The sequence below is a fragment of the Siphateles boraxobius genome, unplaced genomic scaffold (assembly GCF_051911475.1).
Source record: "Siphateles boraxobius isolate OS27281-9 unplaced genomic scaffold, OSU_SipBor_1 16, whole genome shotgun sequence".
Taxonomy (NCBI): Eukaryota; Metazoa; Chordata; class Actinopteri; order Cypriniformes; family Leuciscidae; genus Siphateles; species Siphateles boraxobius.
In genome coordinates this window covers 9825001-9838271 of record NW_027508766.1, presented here as the reverse complement: position 1 = coordinate 9838271, position 13271 = coordinate 9825001, and the positions used below count along the sequence as shown (strand labels likewise).

The window sequence follows — 13271 nt, the reverse complement described above, 5'->3', positions numbered from 1 at the left end:
TGTAATTTTGAGCATCATTCCTCTAGTCTTCAGTGTCACATGATCCTTCAGAAATCATTCTGATATGCTGATTTGATGCTTAAGAAAATGTTTTATTATTATGAATGTTCATAGACATTGACATTATCAGTGTTGAAAACAGTTGTGCTGCTTAATATTTTTGTGAAAAACATTTTTAGCATTATTTTTGATAAATAGGAAGTTCGAAAGAACAGCATTTATTTTGAAATAAAAATCATTTTAAAAAACATTTTTAACATCTTTACTGTAAGTTTTGATAAATGTAATGCATCATTGCTTCTTAAAAAATTATAAATTGTAGTCTATATTAAAAACTACTTGAATTCTTAATTATTTTCCAAGTAATACTTTAAATGTAAAAAGAAAAAGAAAATATGCACTCAATTTCTCCATAAAAAAGTACATAAAATAGTACTTTTGAAAATCATGTGGGCTCAAATGAGAGTCCAGTCATATCAGCAGTCTAATAAAAGCGGTTTTATTTTACATGGAGCAGACTGCCTGATGGGGGCAGACATCTCCATGACTGATGAAAAAAACTGAGATCACATGACCAATCTAACACTACTCGTTCGTATTATCTCTGTAACCACCCCTTTATCGGTCATTTATTAAATCAGATGGCTGTAAATATCACATTTGTACAATGCTAAATGAAATGTGTTTTTTTTTGCGTGATGCTACATTCACATGTCATATTAGTCTACCATGGCTTGGGCTGTTCATTGTTCAGATCAGTGTAGAGTGTAGTGTAGTGTGTGTATGACACATACCCGGTCCAGTAGGTCAGGGTTGGCATGGATGCTGCAAAGGTATTGGACTACATCCACGTTACCATAGCGAGCTGCCACATGCAGAGCCGTTTCTCCGGACTAGAACAGAATGTCAAGCATTACTCACATTACGAATTACATGCTGACGTCTGCCTGTAATTCAGTGATGAGCAGGCATTTTATTAATGTGATTACACTTTGATGATATGAACACAAAAAATGCAATGAAATGTACATCAGGGAAAAAATAAAAAGTGCTGAACAAGACGGTAAGATGCTATGAACTTCATTAATGTTTGTCCCTCATGCCAAAGAAGGGTCAAAGCGACCGAAAAGCCTGCGTAAACAGAACGTGACCAGTTTAAGGGAGATCCTTGGGTGCAGAGAATTGCCAAAGCCAGTCCTAAATCAGCTTTGCACCAGATCTGAGTGCAGTGCTCCTCCTAGCAACGGTTTAGGCTGAGGCGGACGTTTTAAGAACCCAATTTACACCCGTAATGAAGCTGCGGACACTCCAAGTGTGATTCTGTATGGCACTCCCGAAAAAACTCAACAACACTTTACCCCGTGATTTAGCTTGACTGAGCACACTTCACTGACTTGTGAGGCAGTCAACAAACAGTCAACAATTATTTCATACAACGGCCAACCTCAGGCCAGCGGGTAACCATAGCAACTGCAAATTACCAATGGGAAATAGAGGCGTGTGAACTCAGTAGGAAAGGTTTTCTGGAGAAAAGGTTCCGGATGGGAAAAATCGCATCTATCCTCTCCGTGGTTTTGTGATTGTTGAGTGTGTGTCTTTGTGTGTGTGTGTGTGTGTGTGTGTCTGAGAGAGATAGAAGCACCTTATCTTGGATGTCCAGAGGGCACTTCTTTTCATGCAAGAATCTCAAGGTCCCCACATGGCCATGTCGGGCAGCGTAGTAGATAGCGTTGGCTCCAGTCTGAGGAAAAGAACGGCATGTTGAGCATAATTGTCTGCATTTGCAGCCGTTTTGCATATTTGGTGTCTTACATGTCCATATTTACCATTGAAACTCTGTTAAAACTACTGGTAAAGCATATCTCCGGTACTATTCAATATTTCTGGAGCATTTTGTCTGACATGTATACTACCTTTCAAAAGTGTGGTGTAGTTGCAACTTATTGATTTATTTTATTTTTTACTGAAATTCAAACTTTTATTCAGCAAGGACATTAAAATGATCAAAGTGAGCACCAAAACCTATTTAACCCCAAATATTTCAAAGTTAGAGTACATTATTTTAAATTTTTCTTGTACAAGAATTGAATGGGAGAATGAAGTACGACACCTTATCAAAGGCTTGAATCTCCGCCCCTTTTTTCATTAGCACATCAATGATCTGGACGTTTCCACAGCCTGCGGCGATCAGGAGCGGAGGGGTTCCGTGCTGAAATGTGCGCAAACAAAAACACACACACAAACACAAACAGGAATCATTGTATAGAATATAACAAAGCACTAATAGCTCCTTCAAGCTTTCGAAAGCAGCTTTAATTAAGCCTATCATTCGGAGGCAGTATGAACATGGCAATTCAAATTAGCCTGATTCATTTTCTATTGTTCGCACAGCAGTCTTAATTGGCAAAGAGCGATCGCAGTGGTTGGTAAAATATTCTTGCGGGCGCGAGACTGAAATTGTTTCTCTAGACTGGTGATAAACTCTGAATGAATAAATGCATGAGAGTCATGGGAATAATTCTCACTGTGCATATATAAACACAGGCAGAGCTGGACGGCTCTGACCAATGCAATTAAAAGCACGGTTGTCTCTTCACATCAGTGAGCAGATTACAGGGTCGTCAACCTCGGCTTTATTCCCTCCTTCTACACAAACACACAACCTGTCTCATCAACACACACACACATTTACACTCGCTGAAAAAATAAAGTCTTAATCTGAATTTTTGTCTGGTTTTCTGTTTACTTGCGACGCAAAGCAAAATTACACCATTGTTTTTTCCTCTTCTTGTTTCAGCATAAGTCTCATTAAATTTAGTTGAATTTAAACTTAAAACACTAATTTACCACAGCGGTATGACAAATAATCTTATCTCAACTCAAGATAGTCTGCCTGAAAACACATCTTGCTAGAGAGCACTATTATGGCAAGGCAAGGCAAGGCAAGGCAAGGCAAGTTTATTTATATAGCACATTTCATACACAATGGTAATTCAAAGTGCTTTACATAGAAGAAATTAAAATAATCAAAAGAAATCAGAATAATTAAAACAGTTTAGAATAAAAGATAAAATACAGAAATAATCAAATGAAATCAGAATAATTAAAACATAAAATAAAATACAGTGCAAACAGTCGGACGAACAGTGGCACAGTGCTCATTCAGTAAATGCACAGCTAAACAGATGTGTTTTGAGTCTGGATTTGAATGTGACTACTGTAGGAGCACATCTGATCTCTTCTGGAAGCTGGTTCCAGCTGCGGCTGGCATAGTAGCTAAAAGCAGACTCGCCATGCTTAGAGTGAACCCTTGGTATTTCTAGCCGATGTGATCCTAATGATCTGAGTGATCTGTTGGGTTTATATTCAGTGAGCATATCTGCAATGTATTGAGGTCCTAGGCCATTGAATGATTTATATACCAGTAATAATACTTTAAAATCAATCCTAAATGTAACTGGCAGCCAGTGTAAAGACCTGAGGACTGGTGTGATGTGTTCATATTTTCAGGTTCTGCTCAGAATCCTAGCAGCAGCGTTCTGTATGAGCTGCAACTGTCTTATGGTCTTTTTGGGAAGGCCAGTGAGAAGTCCATTACAATAATCCACCCTACTGGTGATGAAAGCATGCACACGTTTTTCTAAGTCTTGACTGGAAACAAAGCATCTAATTTTTGCAATATTTTTCAGGTGATAGTATGCTGATTTAGTTATTGCTTTGACATGACTACTGAAACTAAGGTCTGACTCTAGAGACACACCCAGATTCCTGACTTGATTTTTAGTTGTTTGACCCCTAGACTGAAGGTATGCGTTCACCTTGAGAACTTCATCTTTGTTTCCAAACGCAATGACTTCAGTTTTGTCTTTGTTTAACTGAAGAAAGTTTTGGCACATCCAATTGTTTACTTCATCAATGCATTGGCAAAGGGAGTCAATGGGGCTGTAATCGTTAGGCGATAGGGATAAGTAGAGCTGTGTGTCGTCTGCATAGCTATGGTAAGCGATTTGGTTCTTTCTCATTATTTGGCTCATTGGGAGCATGTACAGGTTGAATAGGAGTGGCGCAAGAATTGAGCCTTGAGGGACTCCGCATGTCATGGATGTCCACTCAGACTTATGGTCTCCTATACTCACATAATAACCTCTGCCTCCTAAGTATGACCTGAACCATTTTAGGACTATCCCAGAAAGCCCGACCCAGTTTTCCAGCCTGTCAAGAAGTATTTTGTGATCGACAGTGTCAAATGCAGCACTGAGGTCGAGTAGTACCAGCACTGATAATTTGCCTGTATCAGTATTTAAGCGAATATCATTTATTATCTTTATGAGCGCGGCCTCTGTACTGTGGTGCGGTCGGAAACCAGATTGAAAATGGTCAAAGTATCCATTCGAGCTTAAGAATTTGTTCAGCTGATTGAACAACTTTTTCAATGATCTTGCCTATGAAAGGAAGATTTGAGATCGGTCTATAGTTGTTTAATATGGTCTTATCCAGATTGCTCTTTTTCAGGAGGGGCTTGACAACAGCAGTTTTCAGGGAGGTCGGAAAACTCCCAGAGAGAAGTGAGGCATTTACCACTTCTAGGAGATCTGCTTCTAAGCTGTGTAACACATTTTTGAAAAAAGATGTGGGAAGTGCGTCAAGGGCGCAGGTTGATGTTTTTAGGTGCTGTACGGTTTCTTCCAAAATTTTTGCCATCAATTTCTTCGAAATCAGACATAGTGACTACTTTCTCAGGCTGTTGTCTGATCTGCCTGACCCCAGCGCAACTCAAGGATGAGCTGATCACCTTTCTGTTATTATTGATTTTCTCAGAGAAGAAAGAAGCAAACTCACTGCACTTTCTCACTGAGAGCATTTCACTGGGAATCTGGCTTGGGGGGTTTGTCAGTCTCTCTACAGTAGCAAAAAGAGTGCGTGTGTTGTTTTTATTGCTGTTTATAATATTCGAGAAGAAAGTCTGTCTAGCTTTGCTTAGTTCCTTATTGAAAGCATGGATGCTGTCTTTGTAGATGTTATAATGGACTACAAGTTTTGTCTTCCGCCACATGCGCTCTGCTTTTCTGCATTGTCTTTTCATATTTTGCACTGCTGTTGAGTTTCTCCAAGGTGCTTTTTGTCTGTCACTCTTCTTCCTGACTTTCACAGGAGCAATATCATCAATTACACTCTTAACTTTTGAGTTAAAAGAATCAAGGAGAAAATCAACAGAGTCAGCAGATATGCTTGGTGTTAAAGATATAGCCTTCATAAATAGTACACTAGTGTTCTCATTTAAGCATCTTTTCTTGACAGACACAGATCTAGCTTCAATGGCAGGAGAGATCAATATATCAAAGAAAATACAAAAATGATCAGACAGTGCTACATCCTTAATAACAATTGATGAAATGTTTAGACCCTTACTGATAAGTAAATCTAGAGTGTGTCCACGATTATGTGTGGGTCCATGTACATGCTGAGTCAGATCAAAAGTTTTTAAAACAGTTTTGATTTCTTTTGCCATATTGTTTTCTGCATTATCTATGTGAATGTTAAAATCTCCAGCAATGGCAAAGCAGTCAAACTCTGAGGAAATTGTTGATAACAGTTCTGTTAAGTTCTCATCAAAAGCTGGAGAGTATTTTGGAGGCCTGTAAACAATGATAATTAAAATGCGTGGAGCACCTTTTAACACAATACCCAGATATTCGAAAGACGGGTAATTCCCAAATGATATTTGCTTACATAGCAATGTAAGCAAATTTTTTAAAAATTAAAAAAAAAAAAAAAAAAATTAAAAAAATTATGCCATTTTACAAGTCTTGATTTTGTTTTTGGGGTCAACTAGAATAGGTTTTTTAATGCCTGAATGTTCAAAAATTTTCCACATATTTTAATTAGTTTCAGTACCTCTCTTCCCAGTCTGACAGTAACGCTCTGTTTAGTTTCTGTCTGAATAGGTATATTTACATCCACCTATTTTTATGCGCATTTTGGGATATCTCATCAAAAACCACTGAATGGAAACGTCAAGATGAGCATAAATTTAAAAAAATGTGCATAAGAAAAACGTATGCGCTCGTTTAAGTCAGGTAATGTAATTTTTTTATCTAATAATAAAACTTGCGCATAATCTACGATGGAAACACATTTACTGAATACATTTCTTGATGCGCATCAAAGAAGACGTGACTTTGCGATGGGATGGCATAACTGGACTAACCAGTGGACTGATCTCGGTGCACAGCATCTGTTTTGGTAGTTCTGAAATGCCTGAGCAAGTGGTTCGGTATAATTCCCTCCCAGAACTCTCTTAACTGTTCCCAAACAGAAAGCAAGGAAACACATATAATGTGTTTTGTCTGCACGCTCTGATACGCAAGTAATTTATATGAAAATTATTATATACAGTGGCTTCTCCTACTTAAATCTATCAGGCAGAGACAATTTTGTTCTCTTCGACTCAATGGATGGAAATGGTGCTTTATTCGCAAATGTTTATGCGATATTCCAATATTGGATGGAAACATAGCTATTGAAATCCCTCCTTACGAAAAGCGCATTGTGCTCTGATTGGTCAGCAGGACTAGAGTTTTTTTGAATGGTCAACCACTTCAAGCATGCCATAATGTGAGTTTCAACACGCTACTAAATGCAACCCGACCTGGCCTCGCTCCATTATTTTGCATATGCTTTGGGCAGGAAATGAGGAATATTTCATGAGGAATTTTGTATATTGTTTCAAGGAAGAAAACTCCAGACTAACTGAAGCATTTCAGGGAGTTCAGAAACAATGCTTACTGATATAGAGAATAACTCCCTTTGGAGTGGACTTTGTGATTTTCATGCTCAAAAAGCACCATTACACACTGAAGAAAGTTGAAAATGTAAAAAACCATAATGGGTACCTTTTAAATAAAAAATATTTTATTTTTATTAATAAAAATTCTTAATTAAAAATGTGTCTCAATAAATTGATCTTGTCATCAGGATGTTTAAATATTTTTACCGGCAAAACATACTGATTAAGAATTTTTATTGCAGTGTTCCCTTGCAAATGTCTGGAATGATTACCATAATAATGGTAATTAACCCCAAAGCCTCTTTCATTCCATTCAAAATTCCCATTGTGACGGTGACTATGCAAAGCACAGCCTCAGTCAAATGGGATGAGATATGGTCCATTTACTGTTTCTCATTCACATGCCGCACATCTCAGTGTCAGTGCTAAAAACGACAATGTAAACTCAGACGTCATGGGCATACGGTGACACTGATACAGTTATCAGCTCAATCAAGCTCAGGTTGGCTACTGATCACTTGGACCGAGACCGAGTCAAATATAAGCATGTCACTCTCTCCATCATTTTCCTTGCCCATATCACCTCTAAAAGACGCACTTTGTCTCTCTCACCTTGTTAGGTTGATTGATATCATAGCTGGTCAGGGATCCAAGCAGGTGTTTCAGACCTGGAACATTGTCGTCGTTGATTGCGTGGATAATAGCCTTCATGACAAATGAGTCCTCCTCATCCTGCCAAAAAAATAAATCTATGAATTACTGAATCTAAACAATATGCAAAACAATATAATAAACAAAAACAATATAACAATGATAACAGACCAAAACACATACTACAAGCACATATGACATATTACAGAATAATACACTACTGTTCAAACGTTGTTGTTTTTTAAAGAAATTAGCCTAATAGTTTTATTCAGCAAGGATGCATTACATTTATCAAAAGTGACAGTAAGGACTTATACATTGTGGCAAAAGGATTTCTATTTCAAATGCTTTTTTTAAACTTTCCATTCATCAAGAAATCCTGAAAAAATGTACCACAGTTTCCACAAAACTATTAAGCAGCAGAACTGGTTTCAACATTCCTGCATCACATGAATAAATTACATTTTAAAATATGTTAAAATAGAAAATTGTTATTTTAAATTGCATTAATATTACAGTTATTACTGTCATTACTGTATTTTTTATCAAATAAATGCAGCCTTGTTGAGCATAAGAGATTTCTTTCAAAAATTTTATAAAATCGTATTTTTAATATATTACAATTTTTCATTTGTGTATAGATTTGGGATTTTTAGTGCACAGATATAGTGAAGACTTTTGAAATTAATATACTTCCAAAAATCAGGACATGTTGCAAGCCAAACTCAAACCTGTATCACCCATGTGAGCTCCAGAGTTCCAACATTTTTTTTCACAGCACTGACTTGAATTCAAATAAATGATGAGCTCAACTTCAGATGAAAAACTGCCAACTTGACAGTATTTACGCTATCATACAATAAGCTTTGGAAGCAAAACAACAGCAAGCCTCCTTTGACAGTCACACTTTGAGCAAATCCTTTTACGCTCAGTAGTACTACGGTTGGTCTTATCAGCAAATACACAGCGTGAAGTCCTAATCCTATTGAATACTGCAGACGAGGGGCGGCGCACAGACAGTGCTTTCTCTTCACTGCTCGACGGCTGTTTAGTGTGCTGTGTGACCCAACCACCTCCAAACCGACGTGTGTGTCAGAAGACTCAAACACACGGCTAGAGGGAAACTGGACTGGCCGTGAGGGGCAGAAAGAGGCTTGTGTTTAGTGAAGGAGTGTACTGGAATAACACCCAGATAGACACACATGCACATCTCATACAAGACGAGTGTATCCAATTACAAAAAAAGCGCACGCTCGAACACACTCTACAAACAGCCAGAGGCTGCTAAAGGGAGTGATGCTAAAGTCACTCCTGGGTTGTAAAAAAAAATTACTTCTAAGATATTTTGTGTCATTTTATGTGACCTTTAGGTAATTTCTGTGTTCATGAATTTTGGTGTAAATTGACCTCTTTCTAAAAAAAACCCCCAAAAACCTGTGGCACCGTGGTATCACATGATAATGCCATGCACTTTACAATATTTGACAAGGTACTGGGTGATAGCCACTTTATTTTACAGTCCCGTTCCACATAAACATACTACGTACTTATTATAGTAATTACAATAACTGGGTAATAACTAAGTACCAGCCATGAACATACACATTAAAATCATACACTTCTGTTCGAAATGACTTTGAAATAACTCTAAGCTAAGCCGCATTTATTTGATCAAAAATACAGTGAAAACAGTGATATTGTAAAATATTAATATAATTAAAATAACTTTTTCTCTATTTTAAAATGTTATTTATTTCTGTAAGCTGGATTTCCAACAGCAATTACTCCAGTCTTTAGTGTCACATGATCCTTCAGTAATCATAAAATATGCAGCTTATGTGCTCAATGTATGTTTATTATCAATGTTGAAACCAGTTATGCTGCTTAATATTTTTGTGGAAACCATGATACGTTTTTTTTTTCAGGATTGTTTGAAGAATAGAAAGTTCAAAAGGGCAGCTTTTTTTCAAATAGAAATACTTGTAACATTATAGAAGTCTTTACTGTCACTTTCGAAACATTTTTAATGTATCCTTGCTCAATAAATGCATTAATTTCTTTAGTGTATAGATGGATTATTAGAATGATAAAGGACGTGACGTCTTGGTTATTGCTGTATGAAACCCCATTTCCTGTTCTCAAAGAAACCCAACATTTATCACATATTTTGAATGCACTATAAAGTTTGAAATTTTTCTTATGGTTATTATATTACTATAATGCCTGCAATATTGTAATATATAGATATTATATTTATAAGATTATTTTAGGTGAAGGTGAAAAATGCATTTATTTTATAGCAGTTTAACAGATGTGTGACGTGTACAAAGCAGGGGAAGAGAGAGATAGTAAGCTGTAAACTTTAGATAATGTATGTAACACAAGAGCAATTACACTTCGCTCTTCAGGCTTATCACACATCACTAAGCAAATATCTGGACAGTAGAAAGATCATGCAAAACCTCACATGACCGTACGGGTGTCGATGAATGTGCTCATATTAGTTTGGCTGAGTCATCTGACTTTATGGCAAGCTTCAATATAAGCGTTCACAGCAATTAGCAGTCATGTGCATTAATGTGTTAAATAAAACCTGTAAAACACAATTACAACCTTCAGATATTCAAGTATTTCATTATGTCCAAGTCAGTTTTGTGTGTGTGTGTGTGTGCCTCTATTCTTGGTGTGTGGGAAGCTGACGGAGCTCATTAGAGCTGTTTCATCCCATAAATCCAGACCAGTCCAGACCTCAGGGATACAGGGGTTCCTCTGCTGTTGCCAGGCTGATCATGTGTCTTTTTAGGCCTTTTGTTGCACTTTTTGCCACTTCCTGCTGCTGTTTTATGTTGTTTTTTGGAGGTGTGTATGAACTTGAACTTAGAGTGTGTAGGGCTGTCACTTTTGTGAAAAAATCCTGTTCGATTTTTGAGACATATGTGTTCATTGAATCGATTGTAAAATCGATTTTTCCATGTCTAAAGACGTTTCCATTTTCAACAGCAAATATTGACAAATCCACGGACAACTAACAGGCATTAGGACGAACGTAAGGAGGGCGCTTGAGACGCGCACAAGTCAGCAATATTTCTGATGATTTATTGGCGTGAAGTTTTTTGCAAGGTGACAAACAGGAGTGCAGCATTCAAGGATTGAAATGGACACACGCCAAATTCGGATAAAAATGAACTTTGGCGGGTAACGCTGTCATATCACGAGCCAATTTTGCGTGTTTCTATGTTTACTCACTTTGCTGGGGAAGTTCGTGTAAGCCAAATCTGCGTGGATTTAGCGCAAATACGCAACTCGTGAGTCCTCATGATATATTAAATACAGCGTATTGCGCAGAATCTGCGCATTTCTGGCTTGCTTGAAAACACACACGTCACTAAGCAACAAATAACGGTAACAACGCGCTTGTTCACTTGCACTGAAGTAATAGCGAATATTAAAAAGCATTTGGTTAACAGAAAAGACATTGTTATTTCCCAACATCCTACATGTTCTGTGCACTGTATTGATCTGTCACACTAAAACACATTTTTGGTAAAAAAAAAAAAAAAGGCAGTTAAAATCGATTCCCTATTTTCGTTTTCGAAACTTGTGTTGGTTGATCCAATCGATTGTGCAATCGATTTTCGAACGTAAAGTGACAGCCGTAAGAGTGTGTGTGGTTTTTTTTTCAATACACAAATTTAAAATAAAAAAAGTTAATCTTCTTGTGTTCACAAATCCTAAATAAAAGTTTTTTTAATAAACTTCTTGAAAGGTGACTTTAACTGTGAGCTCTTACCAGTGTGTCATCACTGCGTGCTACACTCATGTTGCTCCTAGACAGGAAGGAGCGGGAGAGCCGGTTACACAGAGAGATGAGACGCACCGATTGCTGAGGAAGAAAGATAAAACAAACAAACCATAGTAAATGATGATATGAAGATGATATTTGTGACACCTTCTGTAGAACAGGCTAAGCATCAAACAGCACTTAGAACTCTTCTCGAAAAGATTAAATGACATTTTTAGTAACTATTATGTGCTTTTTGACATAAGCTTAATTCAGCGTATGAGGGCATGTGCATGCTTTTGTTTCATAGCCAAGAGTTTGTGTGGAAATAGTGTGACTTGTTGGTGTGGCACATAATGCTGACTGAGGCCAGATCACAGATCATGCTTTGTGTCAAATAGTTAAATGTTTCATAGCAGAAAATGGTTAAAAAAAATATGAAAAAAAAGCACCTTCCACTTTCTTCTGGCAGCAAACTTCTTAAATTTCTCCATATTCACAGCTGATTCCTTACGACTCAGTGCCTGCTGCGTGTCCTTTGGCTTAAAAAAAAGACATTGATGCATTAAACCAAACGTTAAGGTAATAAAATGTGTTTGATTAAGTGCTTCATATGTAGTGGTTGTTGGACAAACCTTGATCCAGGGATGTTGAAGACTGTCCAGGATTGTCATTCTTTTTCTGTAAACATGAACATTTTATTTTCACTTATGATATAATTTTTTTATTTTATTATATGTAATAAACATAGGCAGAGAGTCTGCAGATCTCTCTAAATTGTGATACTTTCCAACATTTAACTTAAAAAATAAGCTCTCACGAAAAAGTAAATAAAGGACAACCTTTAGAAGAAACGAAGAGGCATTCAATATACAAATTAAAAGATGGTTATTGCAATGTGCACACAGATAGAATTGTGGGATTGGGCTCTGGAATGTTGCATATCAGCTTTCGTGACAATGTTTAGACCTAAGCAGTATCTATGCTATGAAAGACGCATTTTAGTGAAGTACTGAGATAACTTCCACAGAACTAGTTTTAGTTCTCTTTAAAAAAATCTGAGGTGAATGAGGTCAGTCCACAGCGCAAATAAAAATGAAATGAGAGCAATCAACAGGCAGATATGCAATTTAGTAGACAAATATGGAACCACATTAACAGGAATTACTGCTAATGTCTTGTGCAACGCACCTGTTCCTGTTTGACAACCCGCATCCTCAGTTAGTATGATTTGTGGTGAATGGTCTTTGCAGTTTTCCCTGATTCAGACAGCATAGCCAGTCAATTTACAAACTGTTAATTATTATTAATATTTCTCAAAACGAAATATATAAATTCAGTTTAATTCGTATTTAATATTTAATATTCGTAATATTTAAGCATCCGTTTTTTGCCGTTGTCCTTAGGCTAACGTTACATTATATGATCACACTCTTAATCATGTAAATACTTTTAAAGCGTTCAAGCATGACTAAACACAAAAGAGAACGGTGACACACACACACGACTCATGCGCACAGAAAGCTTCTTCAGACAACGCGCCATTACTGCACTGAGTTCTCTTTCACGCTTCAGTGGACAAAAACACACAAAATTATGCTAAAAATGTCAGTTTTGTCGAGTTTCCTCGCAAGCACGGCCTTAAATGAGTTAAATGAAGTCATAAATGAACGCCACGATTTGTGAGAAAATAGGACGTGTCAGATCTGCGTCATGTGCGGCAGGTCTTAAAGTGGCAGCAGCCTAATAAACCTGCTGTTGTCTGTCATTAATGTTAATCAAAGAACAAACAAAAAAGAGCAAATCACCCACTGCTCTTGACTGAATAACTTGTGTAGCTTTAATTAGGAGTAATATATAATTAATTTATAATTTATACAGTGAAAAATGTAGTGCTGGATAACCTCAACTTCTGTATATTTTCTACCTGTTAGATAAAATATTTGAAATTTACTTTATGTTGTTTCTAAAAAATATATTAAAAACTTTAATGTTAGATGTGATTAATTACGCAAGTAAATAAAATAAAATTGCTTAATGAAAAAAAAGGCC

At 36.8% G+C, this 13271-nt stretch overlaps 1 protein-coding gene across 1 annotated transcript in view; it reads right to left on the bottom strand.

Moving 5' to 3' along the window:
* The window catches only part of dapk1 (death-associated protein kinase 1), an 85392-nt gene that overhangs the window by 33012 nt on the left and 39109 nt on the right, over positions 1-13271 (bottom strand). Inside the window, exons 9-15 of the mRNA XM_077231535.1 lie at positions 11855-11900; positions 11672-11761; positions 11229-11321; positions 7400-7519; positions 2111-2209; positions 1643-1741; positions 795-893 (exon numbers count right to left, since the gene is read on the bottom strand). Coding sequence (XP_077087650.1) covers positions 795-893; positions 1643-1741; positions 2111-2209; positions 7400-7519; positions 11229-11321; positions 11672-11761; positions 11855-11900 — 646 coding nt within the window. The remainder of the gene's footprint in view (positions 1-794; positions 894-1642; positions 1742-2110; positions 2210-7399; positions 7520-11228; positions 11322-11671; positions 11762-11854; positions 11901-13271) is intronic.